The following is a 26,638-nucleotide window of genomic DNA, read 5'->3' as shown; positions in this document are numbered from 1 at the left end:
AGAAGGGAGATAGGAGTAGAATTTGTACCTACTCTACTCCTACCTCCACGTGTGATTACAAAATTTGCACATGGAGGTTTTAGGTAGTTAGTAATTAAGTTAGACTGTTTGATAGAGCTCGTGATGTGAAGACAGGAGCTGAGCTCCTGCAGCTGCCTTCATTTCGTTCATCCCAGGGCAAGTGTTTTGAACTCGTGCCTATCAGTAACTCTCTCCTCTTCATGTAAAGATGTAGATAATTGTGTGATGTGAGGGAATTTCCTTTCTTCACTGCTTTTCTTTGAGAATTACCGACGAGGTGGGCCGGGGAAATAGGCAGAGGGTAGAAGAGCTGCTCAGAGATCAGCATCGACCCTGCCCTGAATAGGCTGTGTGTGGGGCTTACAGATACAGCAGCCTCAGGTTTCCTGAGAAGTGAGCCCTAGCTTGGAAAGGTGGGTTGTCTTCTGCTTTAAACACTGAGCTATATTCTCCTCTACTTCTATTTTTTAATTTTAGGATTAGGGTGGACAATGTGGTCATTAAACCTTTCAGTATAAGCTCTATGTAGTAGGAGCTGTGGGCCTCTTCCCACAGCCCGGCTCATGGCTGCCTAGCTAGCTTATGACCCGAAATAAAAACACACAAATTGTATTCTTTTAAACACTGCTTGACCCATTTCTGTTCATATGTGTAGCACCCAAGGTGCGCTTACCGGGAAGATTCTAGCCTACGTCCATCCTGGGTTGGAGTTTCATCGCATCTGCTCTGGAGAGGAGAGCATGGCGTCTGTCTCTGAGAGGAGCTGCCTTGCATCTGAGCTCACTTCCTCTTCCTCCCAACATTCTATTCTGTTTACTCCACCCACCTATGTTTTAACCTATGAGGGCCAAGCAGTTTCTTTATTACTTAACCAGTGAAATCAACAGATTGATATGACACTCCCACATCAGCTCTATTCATTAAAAATACCAAATGTGTTTTCCCTATCAATTTTTTTAGTATTTAAGTGCTTTCTAAAAAACACAGAAACTAATTTCTAAGATGTCTGCAATGGAAATTTCTCTGAGGATTTTTTTTTTTAAAGAATTCAGTATTATATTTTTTTCATCCCATAATTCCTTTTTTCTTTACATATAAAGCATAGGTTTTAGCCATAGCTTATAAGGATACAGAAGGAACTGTCTGGTATTCTTGGAATGGAAACATGTGAAGGGATTCCATGTTTGCTTCATGAGATAGAGAAAGATATCAAATCTCCCACCTAAGTTGAGCAATCCAAAGTAAACAGTTCTGTTTCTATATTGTTACAGTGTTACAAAATGTGTAAAAGATTTGGTAAGGTCTGTTTCAAAGTCCTGAGCCATATCCATTTCTCCATTACAAAGATAATAAGCTTTAGGTAGATGAATTGATTCTAAAAGGTAGAAACAAGAGGTCTGTGAGCTATTAAAGCCATGTCCCCTTATTGTCCTACTTTACCTTTGAGACTTAACACGTCTTTCTTATTCTGTATGACAATGCCTGCTGGCATTGCCCTTTAACTCTCACTGCATGTGTGCGCAGCCCTACCAATGGGAGGTGGGAACCCGGCAGCAAGGCGGCGCAAAGGAATAGGCCCACTGCTGATTGAATCAGTTGTGCCAGGCGTCAGAAGGGCGTTGTCTTGGAGTCGGTGCCGTTGATTCTGCTCCGCCTGAACATGTTTCTTTTAGCATTTTTACTTAATATGAAACCTTCAGACATTCAGATAGTTATAGTGAATAGACAGATGATAATATCTAAAGCTGAGAAGACAAACTCAAATATATTTGAACACTTCACTGTAGGGTTTCTAGTCTAATTATGAAAATACCTCTTTCTCTGTATAGAATTGAATAGCATATTTTGATAGATAGGCTATGGCATGTAAACATATTTAAAAACTAGTGCTCACTCTGTACAGGACAGTTAACTAAATTTAGGCTCCAGGTGTCTTGCAGTGCCTCACTTTCAAAAGACATATTCTTCTTGAGGAAAAGGTGTAGAAAGATAAAATATTTATTATTCTGGCCATCAGTCATCCAATATGAATTTAAGAGAAAAAAGCCAGACTGGAGGGAAATTGAAGGCGAGCCTGTAGCAGAGTGACTCTGCAGCCGTGAGAACAATGAGAGCAGTGTGCTGTGGACACCTGGACCATGCTCCCAGGCCCTTCAGCAGCACACTGTTACACGATAAGTGTTGTTAGCATGTGATCCTGGAGTTTGAAGCCTTGGCATTCAGCTTTCTTAGCTAATGCCTCTTAGCTAAAGCACAGTAAATAGCTACAAGATAGTCAACTTGGAACGCAATTTTCTTTGTTTCATATTGTTGGGATCTAAGAAGAAACTTACTGTGAGGGATGTACACACAGGATTGAAAACCCCCAAATGGCTTATCAGATAAGGTGGGGTTTGTTTGCCTTAGGTTTGCCTCCATCTCATCTCATGGTAATGGAAGTCTTCCATTACCTGCAGGCATGCTCCATCCTACCCAGCTTCATTTTCCTCCTAATGATCTTATTAGCCTCTTTCTATTTTGAAGGTGAATTCCTCAGTAAAGAAGGTAGAGGAAGTATGGCCCTGAGTAATTTTGCTTTCTGTCTTACATCTGTTAATGACATGCACCCCATCATTTACCTCCATTCAAGCTTTGTTCTTTGTTCAGATCCCAGCTCTGGTGCTTCCTGTGAAGTGTGCTGATTGATGTCATCACCTTGTATTTAAACACATTATCTTGACACAGCCCTGTGAAGTAGACCTTAACATTTACAGATTTAACATCTTTGTTTTAACCCCAGTCTATCTGTTGGAGTTATTTTATTAGAGGTGATGCTGTAGCAGGGATGAAGTGGGGTTAGGGGGAGTTAAGAGGGGTAAGTATACTGTATATTATGTGACCATCCATCTGACCTAAGAGAAGGAAAGTGAGCAAAGAAGATGACAGGCTCACCACCACTCCAAATCCAGGCTGCTTGAGTACAGTATCCTCTCTTTGCTCTTGTTAGGCTTGGAGTCCAGGCTCCAGGTTCTCTAGTTGGCCCCTGCAGAGAGGGTTACCATCTGTAATCATGGGGCAGGGCAGTGATGTGGTAACTGCGTATGGCTTATGTAAGCCTCCCACTAAACCTGCTTTTCTTTCTACCACACTTTTTAACTGGTCACCTGCACCTAGTATTTCTGGATGTCCAGCCTTCCTGGAGGACAGTCGCCTGTGGCCTCCGTGTATCTCTCCCCTCCAGCCACCTCTACAGGCTCAGATTGTTGCTCTCTTTGCTCTGCTGTATCCGCTACAGTGTGTCTGTATTCTTTCCAGCTTCTGAAGTTTGGCTGGAAGCTTTTGTCTGTTGGTGTCTTCTATTGTGTTCTTATTGCTCTTGTGAATTTTCACCTCTTAACATTTTTTATTGTCCTCTCATGGGATTTTGGAAAAGAACAGAAGTGAATATTTGTATTCAATCTACCAGGTTTAATGAAAAATGATATTATTATTACAGGAAATAAATATTAGCTTTCCGTAAGTATTTATGGGTGTTTAGTATTGGCTGTTTCTTAGATTTCTAGCCTTGAGTGATATGCAAAAATAGATTTTAAATTCTTGAGAAGTTTGCAGTTTAGTTAAGGAAAGAAGATAGAAAAATAACCCAAGAATGCTGAGAGGTAGCTTGTGAATAGTGTGATGAGAGGCAGCTTGTGAATAGTGTGAGATGGGCGGCATGAACTAGATGGCAGCTTGAACCCAGCAGTTCCAGATGAAAGAAGACGGCTGACTTAGTATGTATTTGTTCATATTTATTTGTTTGTTAATTTGTAATTGCAATATAACCCCCCTCTCCATCCTGGTGAATAGTACTGGGTGTGATGAATGTGATAATTCAGCTCTTGTCCATGTTTGGTTATCAGGGAGCTATAGGCACATCTTGCAGTTCTGGCCAGTAAGTCTTGACCAAAAGCTTGGTAGGAATTTGGAAACCTCCAGAAATATTTTCCTACTTTAAAAAAGATACACATGTAGGGAAACAGTCCTCTCTCTTCTAGTGGTCTGGTTATGTCTTCCTGTTGTATTAGAAGTATACCCAGCCCTACTGCATTAGGAGACAAATCTGAGGGCCTTTTTGAAAGTGCAGAAGGTGGAACCTGGCACTTGATGACTTTGTAAGTGCCTGTATCGAACCACCCTGGGATGATTGCCACACTCCTGGCTACTTTCTGTGTGACGTAGGGAGTGTGTTTCTTTAAAGTTTGTGTTTTTGTATTTAGTGACCCAAAGCATAATGCTGAGGTTCTTCCTTAATTCACTTGCCTGTCCTGCTGTGCAGTTAGACAAAAACCATCTTGCGCAAAACCAGCCACTTAGAGATGCTAGCCAGCAGCCCAAACTTAACTACAAGTTTAAAGGTTGCTTCTATAGGGGTTTTCACGCATATTAGTATATCACTCTGCTCCCCCATCCCATACCAAATATTTGGGATAATAGCTTTCACAGTATATCCTAATTTCACATAAAATTGAATAGTAAGCAGTAGCAAACTGAATTATTTTATTCATTTTCTTATAACTCACTATAATAAGAGATAATGCATTGAGACAGTAATCTATTCTATAGTCTCTTTGATAAGTGAGCAAATAAAGACGGCAGCAGAAAAGGCTGCTGCTTTCCTTTATTGAGAGTTCTGTTACAAGTTTTCTTGTCATAGCACTTATAGTAGCTTTATAGGTCAAGTATTGCTGTTTGTTTTGTTTTTAGTTTTTTTTCACATTTATTTATTTATGTGTATGTGTGTGGACATACCTCCACACTGTAGATGTGGAGGTCAGAGGACAACCTTTGAAGTCAGTTCTCTTCCTTCTATGTTGTGGCTCCTAGAAGTTAAATTCAGGTCTTGAGCTTAGGGACAAGCACCTTTGTCTGCTCAGCCATCTCACTAGCTGAGATTGCAAGCATGCATCTTACCATCTGCTGCCATTCTTTGTATTTTGTTAGCTCCTAGCTCAGGTTCCTCCTATGGAGGGTGCTCTGATTGATGCCATCGCCTCAGATATAAAGACTTCATCCTAACACAGCACTATGCGGGAGCCCTTAACCTTCACAGACTTAGCTTCCATGCTCTATTTGGAACAAAGTGTTTCCAGTTATAATGGTGAAATTATAACTGCATACGATCATTGTAAAGAGTAAGATATTATATGATGAGACTGGAGAGATCACTCAATAAGTAAAGTGCTTGCCAAACAAGTATGAGGACCAGAATTTGAGTCCCCAGCACCCACATAAAAGTTAAGCAGGTATGGCGGTCTGCTTGTAATCTCAAAACTTGAGGAGGCAGAGATGGGATTTCCAGGAGTTTTAGTTGGGGTTTCTGTTGCTGTGATAACGATCATGACCAAAAGCAAGCGGGAGGAGAGGGCTTATGTTAGCCTGTGCTTGTGGGTCACAGTCCATCACTGAGGAAGTCAGGACAGGAACTCAAGCAGAGGCCATGGAAGAGTGCTGCTTGCCAGCAGACTTACCTGCCTTTTTTTTTATGATGCCCAGGACCACCAGGCCAGAGCAAGCCTCACCCACAATGGGCTGGCTCTCCCACATCGATCACTAATTATGGAAATGTTCTATAGGCTTGCCTCCAGTTTAAGCTTATGATCAAATGAAGGGATTTTTTTTTTCATTTGCTATCCCCTCCTGTCAGATGACTCCAGCTGTGTCACATTGACATAAAAACTAGCCAGCACACCAGGGCAAGCTGACTAGTTAGACTAGTTAAGTCAACAAGCTCCAGGTTAATCTCGAGACCCTGAATTAGTAAATGCAGTGGAGAATAACTGAGATAGACAAACAAACCACCACAAAAACTGATGTTAATATCTTGCCTCTACACACTTGTGAACACACATTCACACCTCCTGACATTTACAGTCATACAAAGGTAAGCACATATGCACAACTCACATACAAATATATGGAAAAAATATATGCACTAGGTATTTACTCAAAAGTGGAGTATGTAATTAGTGAACTGCCTGTCAGTAATTTCTAATATATGATTTAGAACATTCCTGTTGCCCTTCATGTTTGTTCCTGTTTTATATTTTTAATATTTGGTAGTCAAGGTGAGGCAGTTACTCTTATCTGTACTTTGGAGTAGATATTATCTTCAATATGTAAGTAATCCTCACTTTATGACCCTTAGCCACTGGTCCATCTGCTAATGCTGTGTAGCTTTTCTGTAGATTGTTTAGTATTTTCTGTGTAGTTAGTCATGGCACCTATGAAGGGACCTTCCTTTCTGATTTTCCTCCATCTTCCCCCTCTCATCCCTTCCTCCGTATCTCTTCCTGTCTTTTTTCATCCCTCCCTTCATTCCTTCCTTTGTCTTTGTTCTGCCCTATAGTGCTGACTAGAGTTTCCAGTATCTTACTGACTGCCACTGGGAAGATCGCATTTTCATCTTCTTTCCAGTCTTAGAGAAGGGTCCTTCTCCACTAAGTATGATGTAGTCTGTGTGGATTACTTTTTAGCACCTGCCTCATGATTCAGAATATACATACTTATAGTGTGTGTGTGTGTGTGTGTGTGTGTATGCAGTCACATGTGCCATGTTGGCATGTGAAAGTTGGAGGACAACCTGCAGGAGTTGGTCCTGGAGATGGAACTCAGGTAGTTAGACTTAGCACCCATTTGCTGAACCATCTTGTTAGACTAAGAGTTCAGAAATAATTAAAAAGTTGATATTTATCTGGGTATTTACCATTTGTCTATACTCCCCGTTGCTTTGTGCAGAATGAGTTCTGTCAGGTACCATCAGCATTTCTCATAATGTCTTGTGATGGGGTCAGCTGCTGCGCATGTGTCTATGCTTCTCCTTCACTTCCCTGGGTGGTGGTTGTTGAGCTGTGTCTCTTCTCTGTGGCCTATATGTTGTTCCATTGGCTCTGACTTGTCTTGTTCATCAGGGACTTCTGTCACTTGTGTCCTTGTCCCTCTGCACTTCAAGCATCTTTTTCTTTCTGCCTGCTTTTTAAATTTTTTATCTTAGTTTTAAGTAGTTAACATCATTCTACTAACAAATAACTAAAATTCTTCATACATATTAAGGATGCATGAGAAGGAGTCCTTTCCATCTTCCAGTTTCTTCTATATCCTCATTCTCTGTATTTCCCTTCCCCAGAGAATCTGTACATAGACAAAACCTTTGTTTTTTTTAAAGTAATTTGGTCTGATAGTATTTTGTGTTATTGTTTACTATTAGTTCTCAATTTAAAAAATGTAATATCAAAAGCCTTCAGAAAGATAATTATTATTACAAAAATTATGGTTTTCCCTGCCTCTTATGTTTGAGTAGATGAGTAAGGGCTTTGTGGTAACTGGACATGGTCTCGTGATGTAAAACTCAGCATTTACTTTCCCTATTTTTTGTTTTTTGTTGAATAGTATCAGCGGTGCAGAATTTGGGACAAATTGCATGAAGAACACATCAATGCAGGGCGCACTGTTCAGGTAAGGCTGCTGTGTATGGCAAATCTATAAAAAAGACAGTCTTGGGAAAATTGGCCTTTGTCTAAAATGCACATTTCAAGATGTCTGAGATGAGACAAGCATAAACAAAGTCTGTTTCCGTTCCACACACTCCTGAGGCCATGGCAGGATTATTAGTGCAACCATGTTTGATTCCATCTCATGAGGTCAGCTGTGGCATCACGCTGGCTGGAAAGTGGCAGGTTTCAGGATGTTTAGGACTTGGGGGTTTTGAGGTAGGGGTGTTGAGTTTACTTCTTCCTAGCTGACCCATTTTTGTGTATTTGTTGTTGTTTTACCAGGAACTGCTGAGTCACCTTTCATGTTACCTAATTTTCCTTCAGGAGTAACAAATTAACCTATATTTTCACAATCAATGCATTTTCCAAAAACCTTACAAAATTCACAGTATTTCCCAAGTTTGTATTAATTAATTGGTTGGTTAACATAATGCTACTTACAATTTTAAACTTGTTTTTAAAAAATTGCTTTGAAGGGTAAAAGTTTTTAAAATATCTCTTGAGCAAACATTTCTTAATTGTGTGTGTTCTTCATATAGGTTATGCAGCTGTGCTTGTAAGACACCAGCAACTATAATTTGAGGTTCCAGAATTCTATCTGTGAAATATATTATCCATATTTAGTTATTTACTTTAAAAAATAAGCTCTATTTTAAACTAGCCTTGAAAATAGTGTTATATTCAGGGTCTGTGAGATGATTCATCAAGTAAGAGGCACTGGCCACCGAGCCTGAGAGCCCAGTTTCCATCTCCAGGACCCAAGGTGGAAGGAGAGAGCTAACTCCAGCTGGTTGTCCTGTGACCTGCACACGTGTGCTCTGGCACTCAGGCACACCCACACTAAATAAATCATAATTCTTTAAGAGCAGTACAGCAGAGGCAGAATTCTACAGTCCTCTATCTTATCCACTGTGAGGCCTTTGGCTCCCTTCCCGTGTTTCCTCATTATTACTGACGAGCCCATGTAGCTGTGTGGTTTTGACACCATCTCTTCACCCCTGCCGTGTGGGTGGAGCCCTAGCTTTCCACTTTGTTCTCCTGCCTCCCTTCTCCTGTATAATTGCATATGTGCAGTCCTTGGTTCAGTTAGTACTCAGCAACTCATTATTTTGATTATAAGGACATTATTTTCTGCCAAATCAAATAGTGAAATATAGTTCAGACCTTTACTTTTTTTGAAGTTAATAACAACCTTATTTTTAATTACCTGGCTTTCTGTCTGTGTATTTTTGAGTTCTGTTAAGATGTTCCACATTAAAAAGGCATTTAAAAAAAGATGTTCCACATGTCTTATCATATTGCTGTCAATGATATTTTCATGAGTTTAGATCTATCTGTCCCGTTCTTTATTTTGGAAGTTCTTCCTAAGCCCTTCATCGCTCAGTTCCAGTGTGGAACTGTCTGATGCATAGCTGCTGCCCTGAACCTTCCCTGTGTCTATGCAGGAACTCTGAGTTTTCATGGGTCTTTAGTTTTCCTCCACTGTTTTGTTGGTTAGCACACAGAGGTAAAGGGTTAAATAGCTGTGTGTCTACAGCCCTCACTCTAGTTACACCAGGTGTAGAATTCCCTTTGGAACTGACTTTCAAGCATGAATGCTTTCCAGCTCTTTGTGTGATTTTTTTCAAAATCTGAATCACCTGATTCCCCAGTCTTTGCAATGTACTTTTTTCCTCCTTGGGGCCTTTTGTGCTCCTTTTATCCCTAGTACTCTGAACTTTTAATGTGTTTTGTATTGTATCTTATCATTTCCATCTCAAAATTAATTTTCTTTAGTTCTGTGAAATTTTATTTATTTATTTGCTTCTTTTATTTGTATTTTGAGACAGGATCTCACTTGGACACAGGTCGGCCAAGAACTCACTTTTTGGTCCTGGGTGTCCTCAAACTTATGGCATCTTCTTGACCGTCTCCAAGTGCAGGGGCTGTAGGTGTGAGCTACCACACCTAACCTTAATTCATTCTCATAGTCTCTCTCCTCTCTCTTGAATATTTGAAGATATTTTGTTGTGGGACTTGAGGAGATGGCTCAGTAGGTAAAGTGACCACTGGGCAAGTATGAAAACCTGAGTTCATATCCCCAGCACATGTAAAATGTGTAAAAAGTCAGTCAGGTGTGGCATGCATCTTGACCTTAGGCAAGACAGGCAGATCCTTGGAACCTGCTGTCTAGCCACTTTAGACACTCAGTGAGCTTGGTACCCTGTCTCAAAAAATAAGGAAGAGAGGGATAGAGGAAGACACCCAACAGATGCTGACCTCTGCTCCACACAAAGGGTCACACATACTGAGCATGTACAAATGTATGCGCACACTATTGTAACTCCCAGGCTGGCCTGACAGCTAGCTGTTTGTTTGTTTGTTGACTATTTTACATTTCAAATGCAGAGCTGAATAGTTGCTACAGAGACTAAGTTGTGCACTACCTGGCCCTACAACAAGGGTTGCCAGTCTTTGTTTCACTGAATGTGGGAACTCAGGTTGCATGGTGCAGTGGTTAAAAACGAGCCTGGGAACCTTGTTTCAGTTCCCAGAACCCATATAAAAAGCTAGACACCATAGTACATGTCCATGGTTCCAGCATTCCTACAGCAAAATGGAAAGCAAAGACAGGCAAGTCCTCTAGAAGATTTTAGGCTCACTAGTCGGAATAACTCAGTGTATCAGTGAACAAGAGAGACCTTGCAAAACAGTGAAAGGCAAAAACCAACACCAGAGGTTGTTCTTTACCTCACATTCAAGCACATTTGACACACATCAGACAAACACATGGGCACAAATGGATATATATATATATATATATATATATATATATATATATATATATACATATTTAAATTAGAATAGCTGCAATATAGTGAAAATTGAGATTGTATGGAGTGAATGCAAGATGTCCCTAGAAAAGATTCCAGAAGTGCAAGGAATAGACAGTAGCTTCAAATAAGATGGAGAAAAGCAGATTGGTTTGAGATTGAGATGGAAATACAACTTGTCTCTATGTTATACTAGATGGTAACTAGATTACAGGCCTAAGGAAGAGGTGGCACTCGACTCTTCCCAGATCCCACATGCCATCAAGATTTAGTGGGTCCAGTGGTCCTGAGTACATTAATGTTAATGAGATTATTATGACTAGTGTTTCTTACCGTCTTGACTGTTTAATGTTTTACTAACAGTCATATGATTTGTTTGATATATTGACTGTATCAGAGAATTTGTGTACTGATTTTTAAAACCATGTTGACATTATTGGCCTCCATCTGGTATAAGAGATTTATGTGTGCTGTTGAAGTAATGAGATCAAACTTGTTAGATTCTGGTGTTTCCTTACTGTATTCATCTCTGCTCTGGACTTAGTGTATAGGCTTGTTCATGGCTAGTTTGTGATTTTAAAAAAGTTTTTCTTTAAGAAACAAGTTATAGGTTTTCCAGGTTTATCTGAATTAGGTAGGCTTCTGTAAAACCCACCTTCTCAATTTGACTTGTCTTTTAAGACAAAGGACTTCTCATGTGATCTAATTTTTCAACCTTTTCTTTTATGTTTTATGCTTTTGGTATCATGTACAAGTAACTTTCTCCATACTCATAAACAAGATTTTGTTTCAAACTACTTCATTAATTTTGTTTTTGAGACAAAATGTTATGTAGCTCAGGTTGGCCATAAACCAACTATAGCTTTGAGGACGGTCCCAAACTCTTAACCATCCTAGTCTGTCTCCTGAGCCCTAGTAATAATGAGTGCACACCACTGTGCAGAGTACTAATTCATTTGTTCTTAGTACTTTATAGCGCGCACACGCGCGCGCGTGTGTGTGTGTGTGTGTGTATGTGTGTGTTGACTTTCTTTTAATTTTTGGTTAATGTACAAATATAGTTAGTTTTCAAAATAGATAGATTTTTATAGCCAATTACTTTTAAAGTCTCATTATTTCTAATGATTTTTTGTAATGCCTTTGGATTTTCTTTCCTGGTTCAACTTTTTGAAACTCATTTTTCTTGTCTTATAGTATAACCATATTTTCAGATTCCTATTTTGTTTTGATTACTTGAATTTTTTTTAAATCTGACTTACCAGCCGGGTGGTGGTGGCGCACACCTTTAATCCCAGCACTCCGGAGGCCGAGGCAGGCGGATCTCTGTGAGTTCGAGGCCAGCCTGGTCTACAAGAGCTAGTTCCAGGACAGGAACCAAAAGCTACGGAGAAACCCTGTCTCGAAAATCCAAAAAAAGAAAAAAGAAAAAAAAATAAATCTGACTTACCACTTGAAGAAAGAGTTGCTTAAAAATAAGCTTGTTCAGCCTGGTGGTGATGGCGGCGCACACCTTTACTCCCAGCATTTGCGGTTGCAGAGGCAGGTGGATCTCTGAGTTTGAGGCCAACCTGATCTACGGAGCAAGTTTCAGGATAGTCAGGGCCTCACAGAGAAACCTGACTTGAAAAAGTCAAGAGTCAGAGGGCAGGGGTGAGGGGGGACTCACCCCTTTAATCCTAGAACTCAGGAGGCAGAGGCAAGTGGATCTCTTGAGTTTGAGGCCAGACTGCTCTACAGAGCAAGTTCCAAAACAGACTCCAAAGCTACAGAGAAACCCTATCTTGAAAAAAATAAAAACAAAACAAAAAAGGAAGAAGCCAAAAGGAAAAAAAAAAACACAAAAAAGCTTGTTTAAATATATTTTTTTAAAATTGCAACTTAATGCCAGAGAGATGGCTCAGTGAGCAAAAGCATTTGCTACCAAGCATGATGACCTTAGTGATACTTGTACCTTTCATGGCTGAAGGAGAGAACCAGCTGCCAGAACTGGTTGTTCTCTGACTGCATATGTGCATATGCATGTGTACTCATACACACACACTTAAAAATATAAAAATAATTTAAACACTATATAAACCACAACAACTCCTGTAAAATAATTCTTTTAATTTTTTTTCATACAGTGTATTTGACCATATTGCTTCCCTTTCCTCAACTCTTTCCCAGATCTTTCCCACCTCTCTACCAACTAGACTTTATATTTTCTCTCTCAAAAAATTCCAGTAAGAGAAAAACCAAGAAAATGAAACTAAATAAAAGACTCACAAAAAACATGGAGTCAATTTTGTGTTAGCCAATAACTTCTGGGCATGGGGCCTGCCCTGGGCAGTGGTTGATACACCCACTGATTTTCCCTTTGCCAGCAAATAGCTTCTTGGTTAAGGGTGGGACTTTATGTCCACTTCCATTCTGTTTTTCTATTTTTCTGAATGTAAAATGTCATTATACTGTATTCAGATTATACATTTCTAATAGATTTTATCATGTTTGCAATTGTTTGCTTTAAGAAAGTTACATACAATTTCTGAACTTAAGTTTTCTCAGCCATCAAATTAGCATAATGGTACCTAACTCTGGGGATGATTGTAAGAGTGTCAGTCATATGTGCCAAGATCCTACACAGCCTATATAATAGCAGCAGATATTCAGTAAGTTAGTTTTAGATGGATTATGTAATCATATTACTTTTATCTAGTTTTCTGACCTGTCATATAAAAGCACAAATGAATATTTTGGATGTGGATGTGTGTGCAGGCCAGAGGTCATTGTCTGGTGTCTTTCTCGGTCACCTTAGTTTTTGAGACTGAATCTCTCACTGACCTGGAGCCTGCCTATTTGGCTAGAGTCTCTGGCCAGCGAGCTACAGGGATCGTCCTCTCTGCCTCCCCAGTGCTGGCTCCCTGGCACATGCTCTGTGTCTGACTTTTTCATGTGTCTGCTGGGGATCTGAACTCGTCTCTCCATGCTTGCATAACAAGCACATTGCCAACTGAGCCGTCTCCCCAGTCCTAAACTAAATATTTTGAAAAACTGTCTCTTCTTTCTCTTCTCTATCTTAACACACAGTGGGAACACTGATTGATAGCAGAGGTTATAAAAAGTATCTCTCAGTTTCTGCCTTGAGGGATCCCAGTTGGGTGACAATACAAGCCATCAGTTCAGTATATGTGTAGAGGTTTAGAGCTTCTGGAAGAGTAAATTAAAGTCAGTATATGAGTAGCTGTGAAATGTGTTATAAAAAATAGCTATCTGGATTCTGGATAATAGGTATTTTTTTTTTTTTAGATAAAAGAAACCAGAAGAACAGAGACATTTAGTGCTTGTCTAAAAAATATTTTTAAAGGAACTTGAGAGACTTGTTGTTTGAAGCAGTAAGTGACAGTGAAGGAGGAGTTCAGGTCTCAGTGCTCTAGTGGCTTAGTTAGACACCGTTGCACAGTGGTACTCAGTCTGTGGGTCATGGCCTTTCACAGGGTCGCCTAAGACCATTTGCCTATCAAATAGCCAAGGCAGTTTCTTTATTAACGAATGAAATCAACACAAAACAGAAGACCCTCCCACATCAGAGAACCACTGCCATAGTGAGAACCGATTCTCATGTTTAATCATATTTTCTTTATAATCTCTTACTGTTAACTCAACTAGATAGGCACTAAAGTATGGCCCTTAACACATAATAGTAGATGTTCATTAAATACTTGAATAAATGAATTAAGTCCTTTTTCCCCTTTGATGTTTTAGTCTCCTTGCCTGCTCCCTCCACCCCCATGCTAGAAATTGAACCAGAGTGCCATGCAAGCCAGGCAAGTTCTCTTCTACTGATCTCTGCCCCAGTTGTGATTTCAGTCTTTAATACTTGGTTTTTAGGTTATATAGGTATATGAGGCTATATGTAAAATTTTTGGTACTGGTTGATACTAAAACTGTGTAATGTCATACTACTATCAATAACCTTTATGAGGTAAACAGTGCAAATAAAGAATAGTCCAGATTTATTTTAATTAAATAGTTATGACTCTGGAGCCCTTAGCAGTAAATTATACTATGTCTAGAGTGTGTTTGCTGTGGTATTTAAATGTTTACCACTGGACTTGTGCTCGTGTTTGTAAAGAAATCTGATTAATTATTATGATACCAAATGTTTTCTGCTGTACACAATTTGCTCTCAAAATTGCATGTTATAAAAACACATTAGGAATCCTAAATCAATATTTAATGAAGGCAAATATATGCATAGCCGCTCATCTTTTAATCATCAAATACATAATTAGCCATTTTTTTAGAATTCTCAATTAACTTAGAATAATTGCTTTTTACAATTATCATCCATATAGAGAAGTATATGTTTGACTGTAACCCAAGCTTTAGACAGGAATTTGGAGATATTTCTGAATAAAGTGGGAGAAGAGAGCTAGTTATTAAATTTAGTTATTAATCTGAACAGGTGGGGATATGTTTTTTTTTAAAGTTTGGGCATAGTTTATAGTTTATATTTGTATATTGCAAAGCTTGTTAAATACTGAGTTGATGAACTTACCTTTTTAAAGCTTGCTACCCTTATGGCCTCATTGCTCTAATTTGTGCATATTTCTGTAGATTTATTATTATTATTATTATAAGATGGGGTCTTCTGCACAGGCTGACCTGGAACTTCTATGTGGGTGAGAATGAGAATGATTATGAATTCCTTATCCTTTTGCCTCCATCTCTGAGTACTGGATTATAAGAACACTCACCACTGGTTTATGCCATGATGGTATTGAACTAGGTTCATGTGTGTAAACCCTTTCTGTCGTTTCAGGGTTTAGCATTCCTGCCTTATGGTCTTACTATTAGAAGAACAGAAATATTTTATTATCCCCATTTTTTCAGTGTTATTGTAGACACTGAAAAAAGTTAGAAGCAAAAGAAAAGAAAATCCTTCTCCTATATATCTTGTATTTGGGGTAGTGGCAGGGAGAAAGAATCAAGAGATTTTATTTTTATTTTACATTTCATTCTTTTTTTCTGGTTCTGGAGACTGAACTCAGGACCTTACTATACATGCCAGGCAAGTACTCTACTACAAAACTGTATCCCCAGGGCTAAGTGTTTATCTTTAACAACATGTAACTGTCCATATTTGTGCAGTGTGATTTTTTTCAGTGAATTTATTTTTATAAGTATGGGTGTTTTGTCTGCATGTATGTCTGTGCACCATATGCATTCTGTAGCCACAGAGGCCAGAAGAGAGCATTGGATCCCTGGGACTGGAGTTGTGAGTAGCCATGTGGACACTGGGAACTGAACCCGGATCCTCTGCAAGAGCATCCAGTGCTCTTACTCCCTGAGCCATTTCTTCAGCTCCGAGTAGGATGTTTTAAGTGGGTGTGTTGATGTGGTGATGCAGCCAGGCAGTTCTGTCACCTGAAACTTTTGTCATTTTGCTGTGGTGACAGCATTCACAATCCTTTAGCTGTTAGGACATATACCAGAAAGTGTGGACAAGAGCACCAGAACATACTAGAACTGTAGTTTTGTGTTTGTTGAACAACCTCTCTATCCTTTTTTCATCCTCTCCCCCCAGTTTCTGGTAACCATTATTCTACACTCGGCTTCTATGAGAGCAGCCGTTTTAGATTCTGATGTCAATGAGATCATTGAGCATTGCTCCTTCTGTGCCTGGCATAGTGTCCTCCAGACTCATCTACACTGCAAACCAAAGGCTTTTATTACTTTTTTGGGGGGGGGTGTAGTTTCCAGTTTTCTGTATATCTGCCCCCAGGTTTTCATTACCTACTCACCATTGACTAACCCTTAAGTTGACTTTATATGTTGGCTTTGCAGACAGTGCTGTGGATAGCTTAGAAGGACAGAAACCACTTTGACAAACTGATTTTATTTCCTTTGCATATACACCTTCAAGTGGAATGCTGGATCACAGGGTAATCATTTTTGTGTGGGAACCTCTGTGCCATTTTTCATAATTGCTGTACTAATTTAGATTTCCACACCAAGTATCCAAGAGTTCCCCTTTGTCTAAATTATTTTTAAAATAGTTTTTCAAGTAAATAAATACCTAATATAACTGATGGTTACACTTGACATGAAGAAAAGTAAAGCCAGGGGTCAAAAATCTAGTAATGGACTCTTATATAAGCAGTAGTTGTGGAAGGTTCTGGATAACGTTTTAGGAAAGCCCTGAGGAAACTGGAGGCATAAATGAGGAACAGGGTTCTCCAAGCATGGAGACAGTCTGGAGGGAGGCTGTGGTGGGAGGATGTTTGGCATGCCCACCCAGTGACTAGTGAGGAGGAGTGTGGGAGATGAAGTCAGACTCCATCTGGGTCAGGCCATGAGAGGACCTGCAGGAAGCAGCAACTCAGAGTGGGGAGGAAAGCGCCAGAAGGTTTTGAGCATTAGTGACCTAAGACAACCTGAAGACATCTCTTTCCCATTAAAATAAAGGTAGTCTTGAAGGGGCAAGGATAGAAACAAGCAGACGAGGAAGGTGGCTAGTGTGATCATCAGGGTACTACTTGTTAGACACATTTTTGTGTGTGTCTGCTGGGAAGAGATAAGCAGATGTGTACTCATCCCATACAGGGAATCAACAATAGATCAGAGAAACAGTTCCACCAAAGTCTAGCTTAGAGGACCAGTGGGCTTACTAAGGGTTACTTAGAGAAGTGTGGATGAGTTGAAGGCAGCTGCATCCCTGAAAATCCACCATAGCTGGGGTGACAACTCACAAAAGCTGCTTCCCTGGAACTCTCTAACTTTCAGGCAGTTTGGCCAGTCAGAGAGTCCCTTCTACCCAGCAATATAACCTTGCAGGAGAGGCCTACGGCTCTCCTGAGTTTTAAGAACTTCCTCAGACTTGTGAGTTGTTCACTTTCTGAGCTTTTAAATTCTATTACCTTCCTGTTAACAAGTCCCTTTCTAGGAAAGAATATTTTAATTTGCTGTACAACATTAGTGAAGGTACACACCATACTCTTACCCCACCCCACCCCACCCCACGTGACTGATAGGCTAGATTTTTATCTGCTGTCTTTGTAACTAGAGGATTCCTACCCCAAGTCTAATAGAATAGGAAACTGTCGGATAGCAACTCTAATATTAAGCACATTTTAAAAAATTATACATGTGCATATTTTAAACACAGAAACATTTAAAATTGTAAGATAATATAAATACCATGTATTTACTGCTTATTTATGTCAGATCCTCATAGTTGTCACAGTTCCTTTTCTCTTTCAAGGAAGCTGCCAGTTCTAGGAAAGCCCATTCCCATTCCCCAACTTCATCTGAATGAAATCTTTACCTGACTTAAGTATGACTGTATATAAGTAATTTATTGCTACACATTTCCCCTCCTTTTTCTCAAATAATTTTCTTGTGTTATTAACTGCCTTGCCATAGGGTATATGTATTTAAAGTAGCTAATCTTTAAGATATGTTTGACCTGTGTCTCTGTGATAAATGTATCCCATAATCACTGTCATGCAGATTTTATCACCTGGATCACTTCTTACTACACTTCTGTAGCCCTGCACCCTCTTGGTTTCAACCTGCCATGTCCTTCTGCTCATACCTTCCCTGACCCTCATACCACTAACTGGCTTTCTGCTGCTGTGCCCCAGGTAGGAGATTCTTAGAATTTTACATAATCTATACAGAATATGAAAAACATAATCATACAACATAAAATCCAGTTTCTTTAACTCTGTGAATATTCCAAGATTTGTCCCTCTTGTTCTATGCATCCATATTTAATTTCTTTTTATTAATGAATAGCATTGCATTATGTGAATATAGCATAGTTTATCTGTTTAGCTGTTAATGGACATTTGGATTGTTTATTGTTTTGTGGAATCTTCCTCAGCCCATCTTTGTGCCTCTATAAGGTGTCCTCCCATTGCCTTTGACACTCTTCTTTTGTCACAGCTTTGGGGACTTTCACAGGACATGGTGCATTTTCTTCTCTGTCATGTTCTTTCAGTTTGTTGAGCACCTTTGACCTCTCAGTTTACTGTTGCATTGATTTGGAGAATTTTCTGCCTTTATTTCCTTCTTAGTATGCTCTTCTGTCCCCTTTCCTCCCTCCTCCAAGAACTCCAGATGCATGTGCCGTTGCTTTACTGTCACCGCACAGCTGACTAGTGCTGTTAAAAAGGTGCTTCCTTTTCTGTTTTCATTTTGAGTGACACCCAATGCTCTGCCATTGTTTACTGTCTCTGGTGGTAGTGTGCCATCTGTCACTATTTCTTTTAATCTTTTAAGATGAGCCTTTCTCCAGCCTTGTATGGATTCCTCACTTCGAGGTTCTAGTTCATTTCTCACCGAGCACTGCTTTAACAGTAGCTCCTGGGCATCTCCAGGGGTACAGTGTTTCTTTTCTCCCCAGTGCTCTAGTCTCAGGACTCTGCTGTCTTTGGAAAACAGGATAAGCCAACCAGTCACTAAGGTTTTGAAACTGCAAGTGGAGTAGGCTTAATACCGTTCTTCTCTGGAGTAAGGAATTTTAGCATTAAGAAAGATATTTTGGCCAATTTTTACAAGGAAGTGAAGGTGCTGGAAACTGTGTAAGTCACTGGAGAACCAGCATGTCCTTTATAGAAATGTCCTCAGCCCCTCTTCTCCACTGACATGGAACTGGTCGGGAGATTTCAGAGCTCATCTGGGAGGATACTGTCTGTAGGAAGTCTGCCCCGTTCTGTAAGCTACACAGACGCAAAAAGTATAACCAGTCAAGGACTCAGTAAACGTAAAGTTTGCCTGTCATGGTCTTACTAGGAGGCAGGGGAACACTGGCTCTACTTTTTTATTTCCAAATGGGTGTTTGGGTAGGGGGAGAAGCAATAGAAAAGGGTGATAATGAGGAAACAGACAACAGTTCAGAGGGAGGGAATAACAGGGAGAGCAGGGGAGGAAGCAAATGGCAGGTAAGAAGCAGCTTCCTAATTGGTGTGGATAGAAAGGAAGTTACTCTAGGTTATTGTGAGTTCAGAAAAATTTAACTTGATTTTTTTGCTTTAAAATATTTATGAGATTAATCTGGACTCTTTATCTTTGACCTCTGTCCTAATTGGCAGAGGGTAGGATGGGACGAATGACATCTAAAGCATCATGCTGTCTCCCTCTGGGAAGGACACATGCTGCTACCTCACTTGGCCCCGTGCTTTCACCCAGTGTGAAAGCTAGTTTGGCCTAGTGCTGTTAAATATGGAAACGATGAGGTGTCCTGCTGCTGCCGAAGTGCAGACCAAGAGGGCTTTGTGTTTGGTACGTCCTGCTTCCCTACAACGGTTTTTCAGAGACAACACCAAGCCACTCCTTTGTGAAGCCTGTCCACATCTCTGTAGTGACACAGATTTCCTTTGGGCATGTTTCTTACCCCCTTGCAATTTTGAAATTTTCCTCAATACAGAACCAAAAGCAAAACAGGAGCTGAGTGGTTCTGCTCTCTGCATCATCTGTTAGCATTGCACCATCTGCCCCAAAGCAGTGGGCCCAAGGCTTCTCTCTTGTTCTTGCTGTACATGTATTTTTATATCCTCTTATTGTTCTTATCGTTTCCACCAGCCCCCGCGCATTCTGGGCTCTTACTTGCATGATTCTCCTTGTTTCGCACCCCTCTTGGGTTCACTTGACTTTCCTCCCTCCCTGCCCGCTTCTGGTAAGTGTCTCAAGATTCTGAATTTCCCACCCCGAACTGCAATCATAGCTGATTCCTTAGATGTCACTTTCTTTTCTTATGTGGGATTTATTTACCCTTAGAGTGTCTTAAGTTCACTTTTTAGAAGGTGAAACCCTTTCTCTCTTTCTTTCTTTTTTAAATCTTATCACAATAATTTATGCTTGTGGTATTATACAGCTTTTTTCTTTGAAGCTGATAAAATTAACTTTCCCTGGGACTCACAAACTGCAGTATTCCTTTTGCTGACTATCTATCAGTCACTCCATGCTGATGTGTGTCTTCTCACAGAGCTTCTCCCTACAGCATGGGTTTATGTTGGTAGGTCAGAATTCAACCCCAAGAAGTAGTCCTTTCATTACTTCTTCCACCCAATGAAAGAAAAAAGATTCATGGGCTAATAACTCACATACCTCCACAGGTTAGATTTCCACTGCATCATGTTTTCAACTAGATAGATAGATAGATAGATAGATAGATAGATAGGTAGGTAGGTAGGTAGGTAGGTAGGTAGGTAGGTAGATAGATAGATAGATAGATAGATAGATAGATAGATAGATAGATAGATAGATAGATAGATGGATATAATCATATCTATAACCAACCTTAGGTTGGTTATCACTTAGATAAATATAAATTTCTTTTTTAAAAACATTAAACTCTGAACCATATTAAATGTACTATAGAATACTTAAACCATAAATATACTCCTGAATAATTACACTTAGTATATTTGGTACACTTTATGTACCAAAATGGAGAGCTGCAAGCATTCTAGAAGGCCCTGTGGCCTCATCTTGGTTACCCCTGCCTTTGACCAGAGGCATCACCATCCTGACTTTTATGGCAAACACTTCTCATCTTCTCTGTTTAAATTCGCCACCAAGCGACTCCTTCAGACAGCAGTTTGATTCAGCCTGTTTCAGAACATTATAGACTGAATTAAGCAGAGCGAGTCTTTGGGACGGGCTTGCAGTTTGCTGTTGTTGCCTGTTACAGTATCTTCTAATCCATCTTTTGAAGTGGGCCGATTCACTCACTATGTGGGACTGCATGAGTTTGCTGGGGGTAGCTTCTTTTTCTTGTTAACTGTTGGTGTCAAGTCTTTGACTCTTTCCCATGAGGAATTTGTGTAATTTCTTATAAATATGGTAAAACTGACGAACCAGTGACACAGTTTCTGCTGATTTTGGTTTTGTCGTTTAAAAACAGTTTGGTTGATTGTTATTTAACACGGGGAAGGAACAGGCAGGAGAATTTTTTTTAAAAAATATACATTTAATTCATTTAATAGTAGCTAGGTGCCTACAATCTCTAGAAGGTAGAAGGAGGTAGAAACAGGAGAATCAAGGAGCTCAAGGCCAGCCTCGGCTCCATAGCGAAATTGAGGCAATCCTGGACTAGATGAGACCCTATTCCAAAAAACAAGAAAAACAAAATTAATTTTTATGTGACCATTTAGGCTTTGATTTTTATCAGTTTGATAAATTATAGTTTTGTAGAAATTTCTCCATTTTATCTAATTTTTCTAACTTATTGACATAAATTTATTCATAATTCCTTTTGGTTTTATTTTCAAGACAAGGTCTCTCTGTGTGTAGCCCTGACTCCTAGAACTCTCTCAGTAGATCAGATTGGCCTTGAATTTAGAGATCCATCTGCTTCTGCCTCTGCCTCCTGAGTGCTGGGATTAAAGGTTTGCACCACCATGTCTGGCTTATTCGTAATTTCTTATTATCGTTTTAATTCTTTTAGATTTGTAGTGATGCCCCCTTTTGGTAATTTGTGTCTGTATTTATTTATTTATTTATTTATTTATTTATTTATTTAAGATTTCTGCCTCCTCCCCACCACCGCCTTCCAGTTCCCTCTCCCTCCCCCAATGAACTCCCCCTCCCTCAGCAGTCGGGGTTCCCTGCCCTGTGGGAAGTCCAAGGACCTCCCATTTCCTTCCAGGTCTAGTAAGGAGAGCTCGTGCTCTCTCCTGATTTGGACCTTGGGATTTCAGTCCGGTGCTCCGATGTGGGTCTCTGTCTCTGTCTCCTTTCATCGCCTGATGAAGGTTAATATCCAGGAGAATGACTATATGTTTTTTTTTTGTTTGTTTGTTTGTTTGTTTTTTGGTTTTTCGAGACAGGGTTTCTCTGTAGCTTTGGTGCCTGTCCTGGAACTAGCTCTTGTAGACCAGGCTGGCCTCGAACTCCCAGAGATCCGCCTGCCTCTGCCTCCCGAGTGCTGGGATTAAAGGCGTGCGCCACCAACGCCCGGCTTGACTATGTGTTTTTAAAACAACTTTTGCGAAGCTTATGGGTTTTAACTCTTCCCAAAAGCAGTTCTGTTTTGTTAATCTGTGTACCCGTTTCTTTAACTAAGGACATCTGTGTCCTTTTCTCCTTTTCACATTTGCCTTTGCTTTTGTATTTCTTGCGGGTTGCTGAGATGGATATTTAGCTTGCTAATTTGTATCCATTCTTTTTTTGTTTTTCAAATAAAAGAAAAGCCCAGAGAAAGCTGTATATGTCAACTGCATGGAGGGGAGGCTTAGAATAGAGAAGAGGATGGTTGCTCATGGGTAAGGGAACACAAATTGTTAGGAAATTTAAAAGCATGTGTAGGCTCTGTCAAGCATCTGAAAGGAAAAGACAGAAGAGAAGAAAAAGGAAAGGGAACTGTCTTAGTCAGTGTTCTGTTGCTGTGAAGAAACTCCATGACCAAGGCAACTTTTGTAAGAGAAAGAATTTAATTGGGTGTTAGTCTACCGACATGATGTGGGGAGCATGGCAAATGTAGACAGACATGGTTCTGGAAAGGCTGATTTGCAGGAGCAAGAGAGAGAGAGAGGAAGAAAAAGAGAGCCATTGGGCCTTAAAGCCTACAAGTGACAACACCTTCTCCAACTAGGCCACATCTTCTCCAACTGGGCCACACCTAATTCTTCTCAAGTAGGGCCACCCCTGGATGACTAAACATTCATATATATGAGCGTATGGGGACAATTCTTATTCAAACACTACAGGGGCCTACCCATCTGAATATCTTGGCAGCCTCTAGGGATAGCCTAGCCCTAATATATCTATATCTATATCTATATCTATATCTCTTTATATATATATATATCTTTGGAGAAGTATTCTCCTAACTCTTTTTACGGAGCACTACAACTTTTAATATATATTACTTTTCTTTGCATTCAGGCCATAGGATTTTAATTTCCATTGTGACTTCTTTCTTTACCTGCAGACTATTTAGAAATATCTTTCTTACTTCTACATATAAATATATTTTAATTAATGATTTCAAATTTAACTTAATTATGCTCAGAGTACATGCAGTCATTGTTTTTGAAATTTGTGAAAGTTGCTTTAACATTGTTTTTTATGTGTATATTTTTAGTATATGGGTTAATGTTCTAAGCAACTTACATCAAGCTGTGTTAACTTTCTTGTTCAAACACTTTATACCTAATATACCCTTGCCATTTGTTTTATTAATTACTATGTGTTTTTAAGACCTTTCTCTATGACTGTGAATTTAATTAAAACTTTGGGCTGGGGAGATGGCTCCGTGGATAAAGCATTTGCCGCTTAAGCATAAGGACCACAGACAGGCAGGCAGGGTGGCACCTGTCACCACAGCACTTAGGCGGCAGAGACAGGGAATGCCTCAAACAAGCCGTCTGGCTAGACTCACTGGAATAGTGTACTCCAGGTTCAGTCAGAGACCCTGCCTCAGAAAATGAAGAACTACAAAGAAAAACACTTGCTATCAAATTTGTGCCCTCCACTTGCATGTGTTTTGTTACCACATGCACCCACACACATCCAAACTCACACATATACATATAGAAAGGAAACAATTTGTAATTCTGTCAGCTTTTGTATGATATGTATTCCATCTGTGTTGTTATATATTTCTGAAGAGAATCTTATTATAAAGTGGTTCTCTATTTCTGGTAATGTGTTAGCTTTAAAGTCTGTTTATCTGACAGTAATGTTGCTGTAGTCATTCTTGGGAGAGGGATGCTAGGGTTTATGTGATTTTTTTTTTTTTTACTCTTTTCATTTGAACCATTTTGTTTTTATGTTTAAATGTATCTCTTTTGTTTGTTTATCCAATCTTAAAATAATCTTTATTTTATAAAAATATTTCATTTATATTTGATATAATTATTGATTATATCATTTGTGCTTTATGTGCTTTTTTAATATTTTATTTTTATTTTATGTGTAGAGTGTATGTCTGTACACCACATGCATGCTGCACACATGGAACCCAGTAGAAGTCACCAGGTCCTCTGGAACTGGAATTTGAGAGGGTTATTATCTGCCATGTGAATGCTGGGAATTGAATCTGGGTCCTCTAGAAGAAGCAGCTACTGCTCATAACTTCTGAGCCTTCTTTTTAGCCTCTATTACATGCTTTTATCTTTTGATTTGTTGGTTCTTTTTTCATTTTATCTTTACTCATTTTGAAATTGTTTACTTTTATCAGAAATTATATCTGTGACCTAACCATACAGATCATGTGGGTTCTTAGAATGTTTTAGTTCCGTACGTGTCCCACAGTGCTAGCTGTGCAGCATTGATAGTGTAGCAGTCACATGTAATAAAGGAAAAATGACTATGAATTCAAAGTTTGAGGGCATGGATTCTAAATATGTTGGATTTGGCCAGCCAAGAGAGATGAGGGAAATTGAAAAACTGTATGTCTCTGTGGTAGACAATATGTACTGATTTGCATTCAAAACCACTGTAGCAAATTATTCTAAGAAATAGGTCTTACCTTGAGAGATGGTGATGGTAATATTTCTTTTTTTCATTCATAGCAACTCCGCTCCAATATCCGAGAAATGGAAAAGCTTTGCTTGAAAGTCCACAAGGATGACCTGGTTCTTCTGAAGAGGATGATCGATCCTGTTAAGGAAGCAGCAGCAGCAGCCACAGCAGAGTTTCTCCAGCTCCACTTGGAGTCTGTTGAAGAACTCAAGAAACAATTTAATGAGGAAGAAGCTTTATTACAGCCTTCTCTGACCAGATCCACGACTGTTGGTGGTAACATGTCTTACTCTTGATCCTAGTGGTGCCGTTAGCTAATGCCTCTCCTCAGGTAGAGGGACACAGAGAGGCCTTGTATGTTCCTGAACAGACCAGATATGTAGACCCTGGAAATTTTGCAAGATAAAATTGTGTGGATTGGAACTTTAAGTACCTGCTTGCCCATGTGTTGAAGTAGAAAGCTAAAGTTACTACTAAAAATAATGTTGTCCTTGTGTGTGGTGTGCACCTCTCTCCTCTCCAGTGTGGGACAAGCTGGTTGTGCATTTAGTTGTTTTTACTCTTTGCTCTTTGAGGGGCCCACCACCCTGCTCCCAAATAAATACACAGAGACTTAGTCTTACTTACAAATGCCCAACCTTGGTTTGGCTTGTTTCTAGCCAGCTTTTCATAACTTAAATTATCCATCTACCTTTTGCCTCTGGACTTTACCTCTCTCTATTTCTGTATTTCTTTCTTTCCTTCCTATTCTGTGACTGGCTGGTAGCTGGCCTCTCGCATCCTCCTCTCCTCCTCCTCTCACGCCTCGCTCTTCTATTTATTCTCTCCGCCTGGCAGCCCCCCCATCCTTTCTCCTACCTCACTATTGGCGATCTTTATTAGACCATCAGGTGTTTTAGGCAGGCAAAGAAACACAGCTTTACAGAGTTAAACAAATGCACATAAAAGAATGCAACCATCTTTACAACATTAAACAAATGTTCCACAGCATAAACAAATGTAACACATCTTCAACTATATTCTCCAACATGTTTGGGAGCTGTTCTTATTAGCTGTTCTGGTGTCTCTCTCCACTGTTCATTCTCTGAATATAACTAACAAGTGAAAAATCTGTGGTGGGATCATGATGTCAACATTTGTGAACTGATATTTTAAGAAACAGCCTTATGAAAACAGTGTTATTATCATTTCTAAGGATGTATTGATAATCTTTGGTGACACTATGCTAGTATCTTTTATGCAAAAAAATTGGCTTAATATGTCATTAAGCCATACTTCAAAGCAATTGTTTTTTGTTTAGTTGGGTGGTTTGGATTTAAATCTTGTAAGTAGTGAGTAGAATAACTAGTAAGGTTTCTGTAATTGAGTTATCTCCTTAAAAAATTTTTTACTCACCAAAAATTAAACTTGTAAAGTATGTTAGTTTTATTTTGCAACTCTTGACCTTATTTCATTTTCTGTTATAATTGTTTATCATTTATTTTTAATTGATTCCATTTCCTTCCATTTTATATCTCTTAAGAGACTTTTAATCCTTATGAAAAATATGAACTACAAATCAATTAAAAATTAAGTGGAAACTTAGGGATACTGTACTTGGGCAGAATTCCTTTTTTAAATCTTGTATTGTTTCTGCTCCTTATTTCTAAATTTATATTATTTAAAATGTGTATTTTTCATTGCTAATGATTCAGTACTTTGCAAGGGAATGCCGACACATTTAGGTTGCCTGGCGTTTCTGTCGCCTATGTACCTTACACAGTGCTTTACACATATTGAACTGTTCATAGATGTAGTATAAATAAAAACAAATATGCAAATATATATTAGGGACAGTTT

General features: G+C 39.3%; 1 protein-coding gene across 1 annotated transcript in view; it reads left to right on the top strand.

Annotated features, from left to right (window-relative positions):
• Stx17 (syntaxin 17) overlaps window positions 1-26,638 on the top strand; it is a 50,978-nt gene that overhangs the window by 7,173 nt on the left and 17,167 nt on the right. The window contains exons 3-4 of the mRNA XM_057790810.1: window positions 7,429-7,494; window positions 24,850-25,075. Coding sequence (XP_057646793.1) covers window positions 7,429-7,494; window positions 24,850-25,075 — 292 coding nt within the window. The remainder of the gene's footprint in view (window positions 1-7,428; window positions 7,495-24,849; window positions 25,076-26,638) is intronic.

The sequence above is a fragment of the Chionomys nivalis genome, chromosome 16, assembly GCF_950005125.1.
Source record: "Chionomys nivalis chromosome 16, mChiNiv1.1, whole genome shotgun sequence".
Classification (NCBI taxonomy): Eukaryota; Metazoa; Chordata; class Mammalia; order Rodentia; family Cricetidae; genus Chionomys; species Chionomys nivalis.
This window is presented reverse-complemented; position numbering and strand designations above follow the sequence as displayed.